Raw genomic sequence first — 21,060 nt, 5'->3', positions numbered from 1 at the left:
CTGGGGATGTGGTTCATTGGTTGAGTGCCCCTGAGTTCAATTCCTGATACCAAACAAAAAAACAAAAATCAACAGGGAACTTCACCATTATGCATAAGTAAAAAGAACTGATCAAATATAAATAAATAAGCAAATGAAGTATAGTAGAGGAAAGAGAATGGGAGAGGGGAAGGAAATAGGAGGAAAAAGTGGGGATCATGACCTGAATTAAAATTTCATGCATGTATAAGTTTGTTGGGATGAGCCCCCCAGCTACTATATATAACTATAAAGTTCTAATAAAAAAAAAAAAAGATAGCACAGTCACTATAGAAAAGAATTTGGTGATTCCTTAAAAAGCTAAACATAGAATTATATGATCCAGTGATTCCATTCCTAAAAATATATTTATTATTTTTTTAATTTTAATTTGTTTTAATATTTATTTTTTAGGTGTAGATGGATATAACACAATGCCTTTATTTTTATGTGGTGCTGAGGATCAAACCCGGGTCCCACCCAGGCTAGGCAAGCACTCTATCGCTGAGCCACAATCCCAGCCCCACCTAAAAATATATTTAAAGAAATTGAAAACAGGAACTTGAACAGTTACCTCTATGTCAAGATTTACAGCATTATTCACAATAGCTCAAAAGTATAAGCAACCCCAATGCCCATAAACAGAGGAGTGTTCTACAGTTTACTTGATTTTTATTGATTGGTTTACTTATTTTATTATTTATTTATTTATATTTTTGTACAGGGGTGTGAACCCAGGGGCACTCAACTACTGAGCCATAACCGTATCCCTTTTTTATATTTTACTTACAGCCAGGGTCTCAATGAGTTGCTTGGAGCCTTGTTAAGGTGCTAAGGCTGGCTTTCAGCTCCAATCCTCCTGCCTCAGCCTCCTGAGCTGCTAGGAATACAGTCGTGCCCCACTGTGCTTTGTTTATTAAATCTATTTTTGTGACAGTGGTTTCACTAATTTCCAAGGCTGGTCTCAAACTCCTGGGCTCAAGCAAATCTCTTGCCACAACCTCTGAAGCAGCTACCACACCCAGCTTTGCTCAGAAACTATATGAGTCCTATGAAAATACATTTTACATGAATTATGGGTAAAGTCAAATAAAGTGGCCATCTATGAGAGTAAAGGGATTAGTCTCCTGTAATTGATTATTCTAAAAACAATGGCAGAAGGGCATATCTCACCTATTATCATATGACTCTTGTTCTTTAAGGTATTGTTGCATTAATTCTTCTTGTTTCTTCTTATCATATGATATTTTCTGTTCTGCCATCCATACCTAAATGAGTAAAGTAAAAACGTAAATTAAATAGTTGGATTTAAGTTAAGTAGCAAGTTTGTTTTTTTCATAATTAAATATAAAATAGCATTGTTTATGGCAGTCCAATTTAGTAATAATGACATCATCACAAAATAATATCTGAAAATACGATTTGTATCTTGATATAAATCCTAAAATTCAACCATTCAACATAGCTATACTTTCACACAAACATGAGAACTGCTTTCAGTATGTGTGGTACAACAGCACCTTGTACCAGTCCCTACGTTATTTCAGAGAGCAAAAAAAGCATTTCTTTACATAGAATATGTCTAACATAGATAACCCATTAGTACAGGACATAAGAAGCAGTGTTATGCAATGGCCACCAATGCTACTGGGTGTCACCAATACCCTAAGAGAGGAGAACTGGAGAAAGAGAAAAAAGGGAAAGGAAATGAAATTGTAGGAAAAAAAGGAAGAGACAAGAAAAGAAACAAAGAGATAAGACAGGGGCTAGGGGCTTAGTTTAGTGGTAGAGTGCTTGCCCAACATGATGGAGGCCCTAGGTTCAATCCTCAGCACAAAACAAAACAAAACAAAAAACCAAAGAAATAAGACAGAAGTGCTCAGGAGCATGAACACCTTAGGGTAAAGGTGTCTGTGTGAAATTCTCAACACCATAATAATAGTAAAGAGAATGAGACAGATTAGAATGCTTTTCAAGCATAGAATGCTTTATCAGTTTTGGTTATTTATTTTTTAGTTTTGGTTATTAAAAGTTATTTTTTATCAAGTAATTGTATTCACAGGTAGCTAGTGTTATCCATTTATTGCATATCCTGCCAAAGATTCTTTTTAAATTTTTTTAAAGTTGTAGATGGACACAATATATTTATTTGACTTATTTATTTTTATGTGCTGTTGAGGATTGAACCCAGTGCCTCATATGTGCTGGGCAAGTGTTCTACCATTGAGCTACAACTCCAACCCTTGCCAAAGATTTTTTTTTTTTGGCACCAGGGATTGAACCCAAGGGTCTTATCTACCAAGCCACACCCCCTCAGCCCTTTAAAAATTTTATTTAGAGACAGGGTCTCACTATGTTGCTTAGGGCCTCACTAAGTTGCTGATGCTGGTTTTGAACTTGTGATCCTCCTGCCTCAGTATCCCAAGCCACTGATATTACAGGTGTGCAATATTATGCCCTGTTCTGCCAAAGATTTTCTAATGCACATATATGCATTAGTATATAAAACATAATTCTATTTACATGGTGGTAACATACTTTACATATATACATATATATTCACATGGCTATATAAAACTCAAAAACATAAAACATGCTATATATAAAATTAAAAGCCTAGTTCATTTCACAAGTTTGTGTGTATAGTCAATTAACAGTTTTAGTACCCCCTGTATGTGATGCACACAGTACTAAGCACTCACTTTGTTTCAAATCCTCTACCCACACTATCTCATTTTTTTCCCCCAAAGGCACAGATAGAGATTTAGGAAAGTAGATACACATTCAAGGAAGAATGCAGGGTATAAAGAAAAGGATAGCAGTTCAATGGTATGAGGTGTTAATATTTATGGAGGACAGTCCTAGGGGCTGGATGAGATACACCATCTCATTTACTCTTCACAACTTTACAAGTCAAAGCAAGTGATACTGATCATCCTTAATTTGTAGATTAAGAAATTTTGGATCAGGGATATTAACTATTTTGTGTGGCAATGCCTGTAATTCAGGGACTGCAGGAGGACTGCTAAGTTTAAGGTTAGTGTCAGCAACTTGTAGAGAGAGACACTTGGCAACTTAGCAGAATTTTTCTCAAAATAAAAAATGGTTGGGATATAGCCCATTGGTTCGATCCCCAGTACCAATAAACAAATAAATATATAAATATTTTATGCAAGGTCTAATACCGACTATGCTGGAATGGTCAGAATCCTCGTCTGCCTCCAAAGCTCTGATTTTTTACTTCATCCTTCTGCTTTTCACCACAATCATTTTCGCTATGGTTTTTATGCCCTGAGCTTAGCCGAATTGTAATTAATTAATTAATTTTTTTTGAGAGAGAATTTTAATATTTACTTTTTAGTTTACGGCGGACACAACATCTTTGTTTGTATGTGGTGCTGAGGGTTGAACCCGGGCCGCACGCATGCCAGGCGAGCACGCTACCGTTTAAGCCACATCCCCAGCCCTAATTAATTATTTTTTAAAAGATATTTTTTTAAGATGTTGATGGACCTTGATTTTATTCATTTATTTATATGCGGTGCTGAGAATTGAACCCAGTGCCTTATACATGCTAAGCAAGTGCTCTACCACTGAGCCACAACTCCAGCCTCTAATAAATTAATTTTGCCTTATTTATTTTTGATGCCAGTGATTGAGTCCAGATGTACTCTATCACTAAGCTATATCCTCAACCCTTTCTTCTTCTTCTTCTTCTTCTTTTTTTTTTTTTTTAATTTTGAGACAGGGTCTCGCGAAGTTGCTGAGGGTCTCTCTAAATTGCAAAGGCTGGCCGCCAACTTGAGATCCTCCTGAGTGCGTCACCGCCCTGACTGTAATTAATTATTTAAAACGCTATATTCAATGAGGCCATCAGGTGAGCTGAAGAGAGGAAGCAAGGGGTGATTTCTTTTATACGATCTATCTTAAATATAACAGTCGTCTCTGTAGAGGAGAAAACTAAGGAGCCGTGAACCTCGGATTCGAAAAGACCAAACCCGAACCAGTTAAGGCAAGTATTGAGCAACTGTGAGCGCAGGCTCCACGTTTTATGGATTTACACTTTGACCGACAGAGCCAACGAGGGCCTCCCAACTCGTCCTGGATGTAGAACAAACGTAGAGCGCCTGCTTCATCAGTGAGGAAAAGGGGGCGAGTGCACCTGGGTTCCTGGCCTGGACAGGAGGTGATATCCTGGCATCCCAGCGACATCACCACTCTCAGCAGCCCCTGGGGACCCAGTGGCCGTAAGCCAGATCCCTTTGGGTTTCCTCTACTCACCTTTTTGATATTGGATTTGGAGGCAGGATGAAAGTCCTTTTTGCACATGAAGTTGGCGAAGGATTTCCCCATCTTGGCATCCGAGCTGAGGAAGGCAACCGACCGGTCAGCGAGCAAGGTAAACAAACTCTGCCGCCTAACCGGAACTGCGCCTCCAGCAGCCGCGGGAACTTCCTAGGTCAAAGGTGACAGCTTCCGTCAACTGGCGCCTCCTCCCGCTACTTTCAGCTGTCACTTCAGGAAGCGCAGAGGCTAGGTGAGGGGCTTGCTGGAGGGAGGAACGTGCGCAGCGGAGGCCAGAGCCCTGGACTAGCTGCGGCGCAGCGCTGCCTGACCGCGGGACTCGCGGCCACAGCGGTTTGATCGTCTCATGCAGTGTATGGGGTCCGCGGTGGCGGCTCTTTCTACCAGCTGTCAGATGTTCGAGCCCATTGCTTTCGTTGAACGCTGACACAAGTTGCAAAAACTTTTCTGCACCGGGTTTCTCACCTGTCTTGTGGAGAGAGTAATTCTCTCTTTAACTGGAGTACGATTGTGAGGTTCAAACGATGTGATGATGTTTTTTGAAATCTATAAAATAGAATGTCAGCTCTACAAGAGCGGGAGCTCTTTGTTTCTAGTTATTTCCAGCTGTACATTCCCTGGTGCAGAAAGATGTTCAGCAAACATTTGTTGAGTGATAAATGGTGTGAGAGTCCAAGTTTCATGGGCCAAGTACCATTCTAACTAGGCAGCAATTGTACCTAGCTTCCCTGACGACCCCTCTTGGATAGTTGAGATCTCCTAGTGCAGCTTGATGGACGTCAGGACTCCAGGGTTTTGAGTAGATGTGGCTGCTGTTATTATAGAGCAATCAACGAAGTCCTCTAGCGGGGTTTAGACTAAACTATTTGAGTAATTTACTCTTCTGCCAGATAATAACAGCTTTCATTTGAGGATCTACTATGTTTCATGTTAAGCAAAACGCTTAACATGTCTAATTGAAATCCCCGTAATAGCTCTGTTTACAATCTTTTATTCTACTATTGAGTCTGCAAGCATAGACAATTAAATAGCTTGCCAAAGTTATGTAGTGGTGGAACCAACTTTAGAACACAAATAGAAGGAGATGCAAGACATAAAAGTTGAAATACTCAAAGGAAAGAACAATAAGGATAGTGACCTCTTTCTCATCATTGAGAAGAGAAAGACTTCAGGAGTTTGGGCATTATAAAATAAAAAGCTAAAACAATGTGTCTATTCTGAAAGCAAAATAAAGTATAGAATACTTAAGTATACTACTAAAATTGATGATTTAAATTTTTCAAATTTCTAGTGAAGGCAATCTACATATGAAATTCTACAATCAGGATTTACAACTTATATTTGTGAACTTCCACCATGAAATATTGACAATTGGAATTTCATTGACATTTTTTATATTTGAAGTAGTGAATCTGTTTCAAAATTTCTGTCTTTTTAATATTATAATCTGTGCATATTCTTCCTTAGGTCAAAGGAAACCTTTTCTTTCTTATTTAGAGAAAATACTGAAAACATGTTTTTTTTTTCCCCCTGTAAGTTTCAATGATAACAATACAAAGATAATTAAGGCATCCTCTTACCTCTTAAGGATTTTATTGCCAATAAGAGGACTGGTGCACAAATATATAGAATATAGCCTTTATAACAGTAGGCTAGGTGTAGAGATTCCCGAATATAGGAATAGTGAAAAGAAATTCAGGGGAGACTTTAGGAGAGAAAGGTTTTAGAGAATAAATTTGACCCATCAACTAGAAAGTAGCTCACATTGCTATTTTCTTGTTGATTTTTGTAGTTCATGGTTGATTCTTAAGTCATATTGATTACTGTATTATAGTATATGATATTTAAAGCTTTAATGAACACCCTTTATTAGACATGGTAATAATATCCCTTGGCCAGAGAGTAGGAGTTTTTGTTTTGTATATACTTAAAAATGTTTTCTCTTGTTATTTAAAAACTTCTATGTGAATTGTAGTTGTTTAGAAAATGGAACCCTATTCCTGTGATACATTTGTGGCATTACCCCCAGCAACAATTGATAAGAGGATTATTTTTGGAAAAAATTCAGACAGACTCTGTGATGAAGTACAAGAGGTAGTTTATTTTCCTGCTGCAGTTCATGATAACAGAGAACCTCTTAAGGTAGGTGAAATATATGTTTTTATTTTCTAGATATTCAAAACTTTATTTTTTAAAATTGCCTTCATTCCAAGTCTAAATCTGGGAAGCACCTTCACCTCACAAAGAGTGCATAAATATGTACAACAGAGGAAACTCATTTTTAAAAAAATTCGTTTTTTAAAAAAATATTTTTTAGTTGTAGATAGACATAATACTTTTATTTATGTATTTTTTTCAACGTGGTGCTGAGAATTGAACCCAGTGCCTCACACATTCTAGGTAAGTGCTCAGCCACTGAGCCACAACCCCAGCCTGGAAACTCATTTTTAAAAGAATGTCATTAAAAAAGTAAAAGGTAACACCCATAGATATTAGTCCATCTTCTAGGAGGCAGTGCAGTCCTCACATCACCAGAGTACCAAGGTTGTCTTAAACACCAGAATCTATAGCTTAATTTCTCCACTTAATACCAAGCAATAAAAATTAGACAGTCCACCAAAGGGAAAAACTGCTTCTATCTGACACTCTTAGAAGGGTCCCCAACTTTTTATTTGAGATGATGTTGAATTTTTGTTTCCCACTGGCCCTTTGATTGTTTCTCCAGATGTAGCACTATTATTCCGTAACTCTTTTTACACAATAGTGAATGAAAATTTCCTTTGAACAGAGCATGATATTAGGTGTAACCTCTAATATTTAAAAACACTGGTTTATATGTGACAAATTTCAATGAGAATATCCCATGGGTGTTCATATTTCTTGATGCCATAGAAGGTGAGTATAAATGAATTTTAAGAAGTCAGGCATCACTCTGCTTACAAGACAACCAGTTCCTAGATGAGTTCTGGGGTGGCATGTTATTCACAAAAGGCATTTGTCTAATTCTGACCAGAAGCCAGAATTTAGAATAGTTTACAGACAAATCACCAAGGCCATGAATTGACACAAAAAAACAGGCAGAGCCCTCTAGCATGTCAGAGATCTTCATTGCTTCAAATTGCAAACCAAAGTATCCCAGAAAACAGGAAATCTGAAATACATGTTTTGTTAGCAATATGCTACTTTTAAAATATCATAAAACAGTTATTACTATCATTAACTAGCAATTTGGAAGAGATAATAGAAGTTAAAATTAAAGAATTCAAATATGAAAAATAATTGAATTAGAAATAGGCTTCTGGTTTTTATTTCAATGATTTGGAAGTAATTGAAATAACTAATGAAAATTATTCTTTGATCAAATATTAGAATACTTTTCACATGCAAGCATGTTAGAGCAAGGAGTTTAAAGTCAGCTATAAGATTCAGATGTTGTTTGATGGGAACTTAGAGTCTACAGTTGGAATAGGAGGTATATGCAACTAACTCCACTATAAATTAAATGATAAATTTAAGTAGGAGCAACATATTGCAGCATAGGAGAAACATGTAATTCAGACTAGGGATCAAGGAAAGCTCCACTAGGAAGTTTGTTAGACAAAAAAGATTTTGATTGGTGTAGAATAAAAAAAGTTAATCCAGATTCTGGATAAAGGTTTATGACTCATTAAAAGGTTTATTAAGCCCTGCAATAACATGCATTTTATTCAGTCACTTGATAGTATACAAATGAATTGAAGGATCCTTTAAAATTTTTATTTAAGAAATAATTTACTATGGAACTTTAAAGTGAAAGTTTCACTTTATATTTTATTGCTAAGTTATGTACTTTTTGTATTTTAATTCTGTGACATTCTAACACTCAGATATATTAGACATTTTCTATATATTAGGCTATATATTTTTTCTTTTTCTGAAACTGTTTATTCATCTGGGATACCAGTTCCACTTTATCTCTATATTTAAATCTGGCTATCTTGTGAATCAGTGGTTCTCATTCTTTCCACTGCTGCAGACATACCTGATGGGCTTCTTCCACAAGTGATATAGACTTCTATGATAATACTCCTGTATTTAGGGGTTACCATATGTGTGCCTAATTAGGAAACACTGGACACTGAGGTTGAGAATTCATTTCTTTTTCATATTTTATTTTTTAGTTGTAGATGGACACAATATTTTTATTTTATTTTTATGTGGTGCTGAGGATCAAACCTAGGGCCTCGCACGCAAGGCCTCGAACGTGCTAGGCGAGTGATCTACTGCTGAGCCACAACCTCAGCTGGAGAATTCCTTTCTTAATCATCAATTCCTATACATCTTCCTTTGCAAAAAATATTCAAGATTTTACAACCAGAATTCTTTCCTGAGCTTTTGTAGTGCCTCATGTTCACTTTTCTTCATGACCCTTGTACTTTATATTTTGTTGTGTCTTAATGTAGAAATCTTAGTTTGTTAGAAGTAAGCTTTGTATTGATTAAGTCTTTATAACTAAGATCTCTTTTAGCAGAGTACTTTATGGTAGGAGATACTCAGCCATTATTTGGATGAATAAATGATTTAGCATTAATTCTGAATATTTTAAGAGTAATGCCTTTATTACTAAAAGTTTCAATTTAGTTATATTTCATTGACCTCTTTGATAATGGTGTATCTTTTGAATGATTTTTGAAATTCTAGATTTTGATAACTTTTTTTTGGTTTTGTGGTTATGGCTATGACTTTTTTTTTTTTTTTTAACAGTGTACTTATATAGAAATTGATCAAGTTCCGGAAACATATGCTGTTGTCCTTAGTCGCCCTGCTTGGTTGTGGGGGGCAGAAATGGGAGCCAATGAGCATGGAGTTTGCATTGGGAATGAAGCTGTATGGGGAAGAGAAGAAGTTTGTGATGAAGAAGCACTACTGGGCATGGACCTTGTCAGGTTATTTGTGTGTTATATTTTTTTCATTATAGAACTTGTCTAATTGTTAAATCTTGGTATAATTCTTACCTATTTTATTTTTCAATTTTTCTTCTTTTGGACTTTGATACTTATAGTATCAAAGATAAAAATGTTTTAGAGTTTCAGCATGCAATTTCATGGCTATCAAAGATCATTAATTGGGAGAAGGGAAGGAGGGGAAAATCATGATTCTTTGGAAGTACCTAACATAATTGTGTAATTTACACAATAACCTTATGGAATATGTATTACTATCATCATTTTACAAATGAGATATCTGAATTTCAGATATAAAGTAACTTGTCGATAAATTATCAAGTCAAAAAGTTTAAAAATTAGATTTCATATTATTTGTTAACTTGAAAGAATTTTTGCTTTGAATGTAAACACAAAGTCATATGAGCATGAAAATATTTCAGAAAAATAAACAAACTTTATTTTAATATTTTTATTTTAGACTTGGCCTTGAAAGAGCTGACACAGCTGAAAAAGCCCTCAAGGTCATTGTTGATTTGTTAGAGAAATATGGCCAGGGTGGAAACTGTACAGAGGGCAGGATGGAATTTAGTTATCACAACAGTTTCCTGATAGCTGATAGGAATGAAGCCTGGATTCTGGAGACTGCAGGGAAGCATTGGGCAGCAGAAAAAGTAAAAGGTATGGAAAACTTTTTTTTTTATTTATAAGGGAACAAATCTATTTTGGCTCACAATTCTGAAAGGGGGGAAAATCCAAAGATATGGTGGCACATCTGCTCAGTTTCTTGTGGCAGGTCTTACTGCTTCGGCCTGTGGGGGAAAGCAGTAGGGCAAATGGGCATATGCAGAAGACAAAGAACATAAGGAATGACTTTGCTTTAATAACTTGCTCTTGTGGTAATTAATCTAGATGGACAACTTTTTTTGTGTGTGATTTAATTTAATTTACTATTAATAAAATATACCCTTAACTGCAGATATTGCATTTCATTGTCTTTGAAGATTTATATTCCAGCAAAATAAAGGGTAACCTGTAGGGGAAAAGTTAAAAATTGGAAAGAACATGTACTATGAAGTGCATTCTTGAAAAGGTTAAAAGGTAGCATTATCTCTGGCTATATGAGTTTCATATAATGTGTGTATATTTTATGTGCATCAGTTTTTGGCTATTTTATAGTGCTTTTTTTCTTTTAATAACCCCTTGCTATCTTGTCCTCTTTTAACTTTGGGCTGAACACCAAAATTCTTTCATGCTTAAGTATAGAGGTGAGAAAAGGGGAATGGAGCTGGAGATGGGTGTCTTTGGGTTGGTGGTTAGAAAGGATATAGTGAAAGAAGAATGTCCACTCTCATGAGTATATATATTTCAATACATTTTCTGAAATTTTAGCAATTATGTGAGAAGGAAATAAAATAAAAGGGATACAGAGAGTAAAGGGAAAAGTCAAATTATCACTGTTTGCAGGTGATATTATCCCATACTTACAAGATCTAAAAAGTTCCCCCAGACTTCTAGAACTAATAAACAAACTCAACAAAGTATCAAGATACAAAATCAATATTCAAGAATCAGTAACTTTCCTATACACCAATACTCAATCCATTGAAAAAGAAATTAGGAAAACAATCCCATGCATAATAACCTAAAGAAAGAAAGAAAGAAAGAATAAATTTAATCAAAGAGGTGAAAGACCTTTATAATGAAAATTATAGAACACTGAAGAAAGAAATTAAAGAAGACACTAGAAGATGGACAGATCTCCCATGTTCATGGGTAGGCAGAATGGCTGTAGTACAAAAAGTGATCTACAGATTCAATGCAATGTCCATCAAAATATCAATAATATTCTTCACAGAACTAGAAAAAACAGTCCCAAAATTCATATGGAAGATATAAAATCCAGAATATCACAAGCAACTCAAAGGAAAGAAAAAAATGCTGATGGCATCACAATACCCAATTTTAAATTATACTACAAAGCTAGTAAGAAAAACAGAACAGTACTGGCATAAAAACACACATAGAGCAATGGTATAAAATAGAAAACACAGAGACAGACCCACACAGATACATTCATCTGATCCTTACAAGGTGCCCAAAATATACTTTGGAGAAAAGATAGCCTTTTAAACAAATGTGTGGAAAAACTGAATATCCAGATGTAGAACAATGAAACTCACCCTGAATTTGAGGTTGAGATCCCTCTTACCCTGCACAAAAGTCAACTCAAAATGGATGAAAGACCTAGGAATCAGACCAGAAACTTGGCAACTTTAAAGTGGGTCAGCACTCCAACATATAGGTATAGACAAGCAACAACTTCCTCAACAAGACTCCTAAAATTCAGGAAATAGTACCAAAAATTAATAAATGGGTTTGCATCAAATTGAAAAGCTTCTGTACAGCAAAGTAAAAAACGAGCATGAAGAGAGTATACAAACTGGGAGAAGTCTTTGCTAGCTAGTTTTTCAACAGAGGATTAATATTCATAATATATAAAGAACTTTAAAAATCTATAAAATAACCCAGTCAATAAATGGGGAAAAAATTAAACACTTCTCAAAAGAAGAAATACAAATGGTCAACAAATATATGAAAAAAATTTCAACATCTTTAGCAATCAGGGAAATGCAAATCAAAATTACCCTAAGAGTTCATCTTATTCCAATTAGAATGGCAGTAATCAAGAAATACAAATAATAAAAAATGCTGGCAAGAATGAAGGAGAAAAAGAATACTTATGGGATCTTGATGGGATTATGACTTTGTATAACCAGTATGGAAATCAGTATGGAGGTTCCTCAAAAGACTAGAAATGGAACCACCATATGATGCAGCTATGGTATTCCTCAGTATTTATTCAAAAGAATTAAAGTCAGCATAGCTATACATACATACCCATGTTTATAGCAATGCAATTCCCAATAGCCAAGGTATAGAACCAATGTCTGTCTGTAAGTGTCTATCAATGGATAAGTGAATAAAGAAAATGTGGTATATATACACAATGGAGGTTTTTAAATTGATTTTTAAAAAAGTAATTGACAGCAGAATGCATTACAATTCTTATTACACATATACAGCACAATTTTTCATATCTCTGGTTGTATATAAAGTATGTTGACACCAATTTTTGCCTTCATACACGTACTTTGGACAATGGAGTTTTATTCAGACATAAATATGAATGAAACTGTATAATTTACAGGAAAATGGATGGAACTTGAGAACATTATGTTAAATGAAGTAAGCCAGACTCAGAAACTCAATGGTCATATTTTCTTTCGTATGTGGATGCTAAAGAAAATAAAAGGCAGGGACAAGGATGTCATAAAAATAGAAAAGAGACCAGTGGAGTAGAAGAAAGGGACAAGGAGGAGGATAGAGGAGAGGGAAAAGAAGGTACTGGTGAATGAAATTGACTAAATTATGTGCATGTACTAATATGTAATAATAAATCCCACTATTATGCTTAATTTTAATGTTATCAGTAAAAAAGAAAGGGTACGCTGAGATAATAGTAAAACAAAATTTTATGTCATTGGGTAGAACAACACAATTTGTTTGCTTTAGAATGCTTTGCTTTTTCTTTCCCATAGTTTTGTTTTGATCATATATTCCTTTTATTTTTTTCAAGTGAGGAAATCCAGAGATGTAAGAGACTGGTACATGCAAAACTTGGAATTGAGATCTTCCTGATTTCAGTTCAGTGTTCTTTCACTAGAGCACAACCTGTGTTCAAACATAATCATGTGATTATGTTCGAGATTCAGGAGGATCTCCTAGTTTTACTAAGGAGATAATATATACATGTAAAAATGTTAATTATTGTATGAATGATACACATAGATGCTGTGAATATTAAAGAAAGGAAAGGTCATTGTAAGCTGGGGGAGTTCAGAAAGGCTTCATAAAGGAAGTCTTGAGCTTTGGAGGATTTGGATATTATTTTCAAAACAGATCATTGCCAGTTGTTTTGTTGGACATTTTGTTATATATTTTGCTTTATATATTTTGTTTTATGTTTTATTTTATGTATTTTATCTTTTTTGATATATAAAGTTTAACTTAGACTATTTTCTTATTGTGTTAATTGGCCCGATTATATCATTAAGCACTTTTGATTTTATCAAATATGCTACATGAAAAGGCAAATGAATGCTATTCAACATAGTTCAACATTCCATGAAAAAGTCTCATTAGGTCATGTAAAATAAGCACCATCACTGGGTCTCATTATCCAGTTGTATGTTAATTTTGTCACCAGTTTCTCTACTTCTAAATGAGCCCAAGATCTAAATTGTTGTCTTTGAATATTCCTAACACAAAGAAATGATATATGTCTGATATAATATACACCCATTTGCCCTGGTCTGATTATTAGACATTATTATACATGTAATGAAATGCTACACTGTACTACATAAATATGTACAATTATTATGTGTCAATTAAAATATATGTTGATTTTAAAAAACTGAATTGTTAAATTATAGGGAGTCATCTCTTAGATGGAAACTTTATCACTATCCTTGATTCTATTATGACTTAAGTCTTGATTTTATAGTAAGAATATCCCAAGTATTACTTCAGTAGAATAATTACTTAGTTGATTTTTACTTTGCAGACTGTCTTTTAAATCAGATTCAAAACTATCAATTTTAGTTAACATTTATTTTTGTGGTACGGGTTTGAACCCAGGAACATTTTACCTCTGGGCTACATTCTCAGCCCTTTGTAAAAAATTTTAAGATAGGGTCTTCCTAAGTTGTCTAGGCTGGCCTCAAACTTGTGATCCTCCTGAGTGGTTGGGCCAATTTTCATTTATCAAGAGCTATATAATTTATTGTGATCTTTTTAAAAAAGACTTTTATTGTTTTTTCTCTTTTGTATTTTAGTGGAAAATTTTATTTGTGACTTGTGCCACAATATCTTTGCAAGCCTTATTTTTTCTGTTTTAAATGTATTTATGATTTAAATAAAATAGTGTCACAAACTGTAGTAAATCCACATCCTTGAGTGTTACTCAGCAATAAAAAGGAATCAACTGTTGATACCTACAGTAAGCTGAATGAATCTTTAGAGAATTATGTTGAATAAAAAAAGCTAGGATTCTTAGAATTAATATTTAGAGAAATAAGAGAACACACCAGTGGTTGCCTGGAGTTCATGTGTGCTAGGGGTGGGAGACAAGTGGGTACGGCTCTAAGAGGGCAACATAAGGGATTCTTGTGGTAGTATAAGCATTCTTTTTCTTGACTGTATCATTACCAGTATTATGATTGTGACTTTATACTCTAGTTTTTCAAAATGTTTTTGTTGGGGGATACGGAGTAAAGGGAACACAGTTTCTCCCTGGATTATTTCTTATAACTGCATATGGATCTACAATTATCTGAACATAAAAAGTTTAATTCTAAAAATTGTCTCTTTTGGGGCTGGGGATGTGGCTCAAGCAGTAGCGTGCTCACCTGGCATGCGTGCGGCCCGGGTTTGATCCTCAGCACCACATACAAACAAAGATATTGTGTCCGCCGAAAACTAAAAAATAAATATTAAAAAAATTTTCTCTCTCTCTCTCTCTCTTAAAAAAATCACTTAAAAAATCATTTAAAAATTGCCTCTTAGAATATGCAATAGATGCACATAACACAAAATTTAGAAGTCTATGTTTACATTTAAATAGTGATTGAGAATTTATAATGTATAGATGGAACATTAATGTTAAACATAACTTTTCATTTTCATTTCCCTTTTCTTTGAAAATAGAGGGAGTTCGTAATATTTCTAATCAGCTTTCTATAACAACCAAGATTGACCAAGAACATCCAGACATGAGAAACTATGCTAAGCAGAAAGGATGGTGGGATGGTAAAAAGGAATTTGATTTTGCTGCAACATATTCTTATCTTGACACAGCCAAGATGATGACTTCATCAGGCAGATACTGTGAGGGCTACAAGCTTCTGAATAAACATAAAGGTAATTTTAGCATTTTAATAATGTCAAAATAACAAATTACATTTTGTGGATATAATGTAGGAGTGATAAATCTGTTTTGAGGAATTATATTTAGTAAAAATATAGTCATTAAAACTGAAAACAGTATGATGATGTAAGCTATTTTTTGAGATGTGTAAAATATATAATTATGGGAAGGTAATGATTCTATGTGAAAGTTCAGATTTTTATTTCGTAGAAACTTTAAAAAAATTCTGTTAATATTCTTCAAACAAAATTGTGGTTACTTCTCAGATTTTTTTTTTTTTTTTGGTACCAGTGTTGAACTCAGGGGTGCTTAACCACTGAGCCACATTCCCAGTTCTTTGCTAAGTTGATGAGCCTGGCTTTGAATTTGTGATCCTCCTGCCTCAGCCTCCTGAGCTGCTGGCATTACGTGTGTGCACCACCCAACCCGGCTCTCAGAATTTTTTGAAACATGAAAACATGCTTCTTTGACTATTGCTGCTACTTCTTGTATTTATCTTTTGATAGTACTCTTTTTTAAAAAAAATATTTATTTAGTTGTAGATAAACATACAGTATGTTTATTTATTTTTACATGGTGCTGAGGATCAAACCTAGTGCCTCACATATACAAGGCAAGCGCTTACCACTGAGCTACAGCTACAGCCCCTTGATAGTACTCTTATTGGTTATTTTATTACTGTAAATTATATCTAGAAGTTCTGGTTGAGAAGACAAACTGAGCAGATACAAGAATTCCCTCCTTCCCACTTCAAAACTTCAGAAATATTGAATAAAATAGTTAGTCATTAAAAGCATATATAACTAAGTTCGAATAGAAGAATAGGAAATCACCAGGTTCTAAAAATGAAGAGAAAACCTATAATATGAGCAATATTTGGAATATTTCCATCCCCAGACAGTCCTCCTCATCTCTGGGTCAAAGGGCAGGGGGATTCTGCATTGGAGCTAAGCCTTACAGGCTAGAGTTTTAACATCCATGAAAGCATAGATGGCTAGGTCAAAGACTTGTTTGGAAAATAGGAGCTAGGCTCTTTCCCAAGGTACAAATCTAAAAAATGCTACTGTACTTCTTGCCTAGATTCCTAGCCTAGAGTTGAGCTTCCTGCTTTCTCAGGCTATAAGTCAATACAGCCTCTTATGAGAGATTGAACTCTCAACCACATTTATTTTGTGGGCTACCTGTGTGGGGCTGAGAAACAAATGTTGGTTTGGAATTAGTAAACCATACAAGACCTCAGCATACGTGTATTTCTAACTCTACTCTGTGAATATTTGATACAATACATATTCAGATTTTACTCAAATTACCTATCTAATGGAAAATGTACTATAATAAATCTACATGTAACTGCACTGAAAACATTTAAATTACATGGGATTCTGATGAAAGGATGAAGTTTTTATCTATACTATAATAGCTTCTCCTGTAATGTCCTCAAGTATTCTGACTTTTCCTGTGTATTATCTGATCTGCTGTTAAATCTCATCTAGTGATGTTTTCATTTTCGATATTGTATTTCATCTCTACAAATTTCATTTGGTTCTTTGTCTTTCATTTGTCTACTCATTACCTTTGTGTTTTTCTTTAAATCCTTGAGCATATTCATCATATAGCAATGTAATAGAAATTTTAGCATTCTTGTCTGCTAACAATATCATCTCCATAATTTTTGAGTCTGTCTTCCGGTGACCAAATTTTCATCTTTTTTGTGGGAGGGGGAATTGCATTTTCAAGGATCTAGTAATTTTGATTGGATGGTGGGCATTATGATTTTATTTGATGAATGCTGCAATTTTGTATTCTTTGGAACACTGTTGGAATTTTAGTAATTTCATTCTTTAGGCCTATTTTTAAGCCTTATTAGGGTAGCTCTATAGTAATCTTTCCTTTGGGGCTGGTTTAAGTCTAATTCTGGGGAGGAAGAAGATATAAATGACTAGTATCAGAAATAAGAGTTCATTATAGGCTCCACAGACTTTAGGAAACTAACAAAGGAATACTACAAATAACTCTATGCTCCTAAATTTATTAACTCAGAGGAAATGAACCAATTCCTTAAAATCCACAGAACACAAATTTACCTAATAAGAAATGGATAACTTATTTTAGCAGATACTTCATCTTAATTGATTATACTCAATCTGCAAACTATCATTGGCTCAAATTTCAGTCCATTTCTTGCATTCTGCCCCACATAATTATTTAGGGATCAGATGAATATTTGGGCTATTTGGGCACATGTTTTTTTTTTTTTTTTTTTTTGGTTATTGTTTTGAACAGAGAATTTAGAATTTCTTCTGCCTGACTCTCTGCATTATGGGATTTGCCCTTCACTTTCCAGTGCTTGTGGTTGGCCTCTGGTTCTTGAGGACAGAAATACCAAGGTTATCTACTGCTGCCAGCACAGCACTGACTGTGGATGTCCTATAAGTTGCAGTCATAAAAAAATTGGGAAACTCACCCTATGCATCATCCTCTAATCCACATCACCTCCAAATTTTCTTGCCTTTGTTAGTTGTAAAGAGCCTTCAGGTTAATTGTTCACTGCATTTTTATTCCAAGTTTATATTAGGGAGGGTTTGTCTGATAGGAGCTTACATAGTGATGTTCAAAGTAGAACTCCTTCACATGTCTTTTATTATTCCATGATATTATTTTACTTTTAAAAATAAATATATTCACATGATTGAAAATTTAAAGATACATTTGTAGTCTGTCCCCAAATACTTAGTTTTTTCACCCATAGGCAATTCTTTATGTATTCTCCCAGAGATGATACAGGTTTAATGAGACAAATATGTATATGTATTTTACTGAAATGGTAGCAAGCCATTTATACTTTTCTACATATAACTTTCCAAAGTTAGTAGTATATAATACAGATCATTGTATTTTAGTATCTGCAGAACTTTCCTTTAAATAGAAACATATTTATTATTTTGATATTGCCTTAATTTTTATGTAGTAGTATTTTGATCATTATATAATAAAGAATGATTTATGAATCATACTTTAGCTAACAAATAACTGTTACTTAGGTAATTTTTAGTTTTTCATTACTGAAAATCATATAAAGTGTTCATAGCCTACTTATATTCATATCCATGGTTATTTTAATAGAATGAGTTTTTAGAAGAAGAATGTGCAGTCAAAATGTATATATATTTTAAAGTTTTTGAAACACATTGCCACAGTGGCCACCAGAATAGATACATCAATTTAAATTAACCTCAGCAATATTTGAATAATTGAGTGCCTATTTTCTAAATACTTATTTTTTAACCTTTATAATTTTGTGGGGGGCTGGGGATGTGGCTCAAGCGGTAGCGTGCTTGCCTGGCATGCATGTGGCCCGGGTTCGATCCTCAGAACCACATACAAAAAAAAAGATGTTGTGTCCGCTGATAACTAAAAAATAAATATTAAAAAAAATAATTTTGTGGGGGGTACCCAGGATTGAACCCAGAGGCACTTAACCACTGAGCCACATCTCCAGCCTTTTTTTTATGTTTTATTTAGAGACAGGGTCTTGCTGAGTTGTTTACGGCCTTGCTAAATTGCTGAGGCTGATCTTATTTTTATTCATTTTTAAATAGTTCTTTTTATTTTTTTAATTTTTAAATTTTTATTTATATATGACAGCGGGATGCATTACAATTCTTACTACACACATAGAGCACAATTTTTCATATCTCTGGTTGTATACAAAGTATATTCACATCAATTCGTGTTTTCATACATGTACTTTGGATAATAATGATCATCACATTCCACTATCATTTATAACTCCATGTCCCCCTCTTCCCCTCCAACAACTCTGCCCTATGTAGAGTTCATCCCTGCCTCCCATGATCCCTCTCCCTATCCCACTATGAATCAGCCTTCTTATATCAAAGAAAACATTCAGTATTTGGTTTTTTGGGATTGGCTAACTTCACTTAGCATTATCTTCTCTAACTCCACCCATTTACCTGCAAATCCCATGATTTTTTTCTCTTTTATTCCTGAGTAATAATCAATTGTGTATATGCCACATTTCTTTTAATACATTCATCTACTGAAGGGCATCTAGGTTGGTTCCACAGTTTAGCTATTGTGAATTGTGCTGCTATAAACACTGATGTGGTTGTGTCCCTATAGTAAGCTGTTTAAAGTCCTTTGGGTATAGACCCAGGAGAGAGGGATAGCTGGGTCAAATGGTGGCTCAGTCCCAATTTTCCAAGAAATCTCCAAACTGCTTTCTATATTGGTTGTACCAATTTGCAGTCCCACCAGCAATGTATGTACCTTTTCCCCCACATCCTCGCCAACACTTATTGTTGTTTGTATGCATACTAGCTGCCATTCTGACTGGAGTGAGATGAAATCTTAGAGTGGTTTTGATTTGCACTTCTCTAATTGCTAGTGATAATGAACATTTTTTCATATATTTGTTGATTGATTGTATATCATCTTCTGAGAAGTGTCTGTTCAGGTCCTTGGCCCATTTATTGGTTGGGTTATTTGTTTCTTTTGGTGCTTAGCTTTTTGAGTTCTTTATATACCCTAGAGATTAGTGCTCTATGTGATGTGTGAGGGGTAAAGATTTGCTCCCAAGATGTAGGCTCTCTATTCACTTCACAGATTATTTCTTTTGCTGAGAAGAAACTTTTTAGTTTGATTCCATCCCATTTATTGATTTTTGATTTTAATTCTTGCACCACAGGAGTCTTATTAAGGAAGTTGGGGCCCAATCCCACATAATGGAAATTAGGGCCTACTTTTTCTTCTATTAGATGCAGGGTCTCTGGTTTTATTCCTAAGTCCTTGATCCATTTTGAGTTGAGTTTTGTGAGTGGTGAGAAATAAGGTTTTAATTTCTTTTTGTTGCATATGGATTTCCAGTTTTCCCAGCACCATCTGTTTAAGAGGCTATTTTTTCTCCAGTGCATGTTTTTGGTACCTTTGTCTAATATAAGATAATTGTAATTTTGTGGGTTAGCCTGCCGAGGCTGATCTTGAACACATAATCCTGCCTCCGCTTCCTGAAACACTGGGATTATAGGTGTGTGCCACCGCACCTGACTGGCCCTTATAAATTTTGTAGGTAAAAGTGACATATTATTATCTCAATATATATTATTTTATTAGTAAGATTAGACATTCCTATATTTATTGAAAATTTATAATTTTCTTGTAAATTGTCCACTTATTAGTGTATTTTTTCCCATTTTTTATATTGGGTCACTATTAACTCCTAAAAAATAACTTTTAATGTACTTTTCCCCTTTGCTACCAAATAATTCTGGCAGAATAAATTTTATTTAGATTACTGAGTAGCAGATAATAGCTAAAAGAGTCATTTTACTAATAAAAACATGTGACTGCTCTATCCTCCTTCACTTAAAGAATAAAATGGTTCTATAAATCAATCAGATACCAACTATTCAGATGGATCAGTCAGTGATTGATATTTGCTTTTTTCAAGTATTCATTAAACAAATTAATTTCACATTAGTTATTTTTCAAAGTATTATCTTATATTTTAATTTCTAAAACAATGTCAAAATTTGAAATATTTTCTACAAAGTTTCTTAATGTTAGTTTATCATTTTATTTTATGTATTAATTAATTTATTTTTAGTACTGGGATTGAACACAGGGGCGCTGAACCACTGAGCCACATCCCCAGCCCTTTTTTGTATTTTATTTAGAGATAGGATCTTCCTGAGATGTTTAGGGCCTCGCTAAGTTGCTGAGTATAGCTTTGAACTTTTGATCCTCCTGCCTCAGCCTTCTGAGCCACTGGGATTACAGGTGTGTACAACCATGCCCAGCTAA

At 34.5% G+C, this 21,060-nt stretch overlaps 2 protein-coding genes across 4 annotated transcripts in view; one reads left to right on the top strand and one right to left on the bottom strand.

Moving 5' to 3' along the window:
- Positions 1-4,435, bottom strand: part of Cirsr (corepressor of RBPJ and splicing regulator) — a 39,990-nt gene extending 35,555 nt beyond the window's left edge. The window contains exons 1-2 of the mRNA XM_076866342.1: positions 4,300-4,435; positions 1,192-1,286 (exon numbers count right to left, since the gene is read on the bottom strand). Of these exons, the coding sequence (XP_076722457.1) occupies positions 1,192-1,286; positions 4,300-4,371 (167 nt within the window). The 5' untranslated portion in view covers positions 4,372-4,435. The remainder of the gene's footprint in view (positions 1-1,191; positions 1,287-4,299) is intronic.
- Positions 4,436-4,506: 71 nt separating this feature from the next.
- Positions 4,507-21,060, top strand: part of Scrn3 (secernin 3) — a 29,920-nt gene continuing 13,366 nt past the window's right edge. For 2 of the 3 annotated variants that reach the window (XM_076866867.2, XM_076866869.1), the window contains exons 1-5: positions 4,507-4,555; positions 6,299-6,465; positions 9,067-9,248; positions 9,727-9,926; positions 15,018-15,230. In XM_076866867.2, the coding sequence (XP_076722982.1) occupies positions 6,310-6,465; positions 9,067-9,248; positions 9,727-9,926; positions 15,018-15,230 (751 nt within the window). In that variant the 5' untranslated portion in view covers positions 4,507-4,555; positions 6,299-6,309. The remainder of the gene's footprint in view (positions 4,556-6,298; positions 6,466-9,066; positions 9,249-9,726; positions 9,927-15,017; positions 15,231-21,060) is intronic. The other variant, XM_076866868.2, reaches the window with a different exon arrangement.

Source organism: Callospermophilus lateralis, chromosome 9 (assembly GCF_048772815.1).
Source record: "Callospermophilus lateralis isolate mCalLat2 chromosome 9, mCalLat2.hap1, whole genome shotgun sequence".
Lineage (NCBI taxonomy): Eukaryota > Metazoa > Chordata > Mammalia > Rodentia > Sciuridae > Callospermophilus > Callospermophilus lateralis.
The sequence above is the reverse complement of the archived record's forward strand: the minus strand, read 5'-3'. Positions and strand labels throughout refer to the sequence as shown.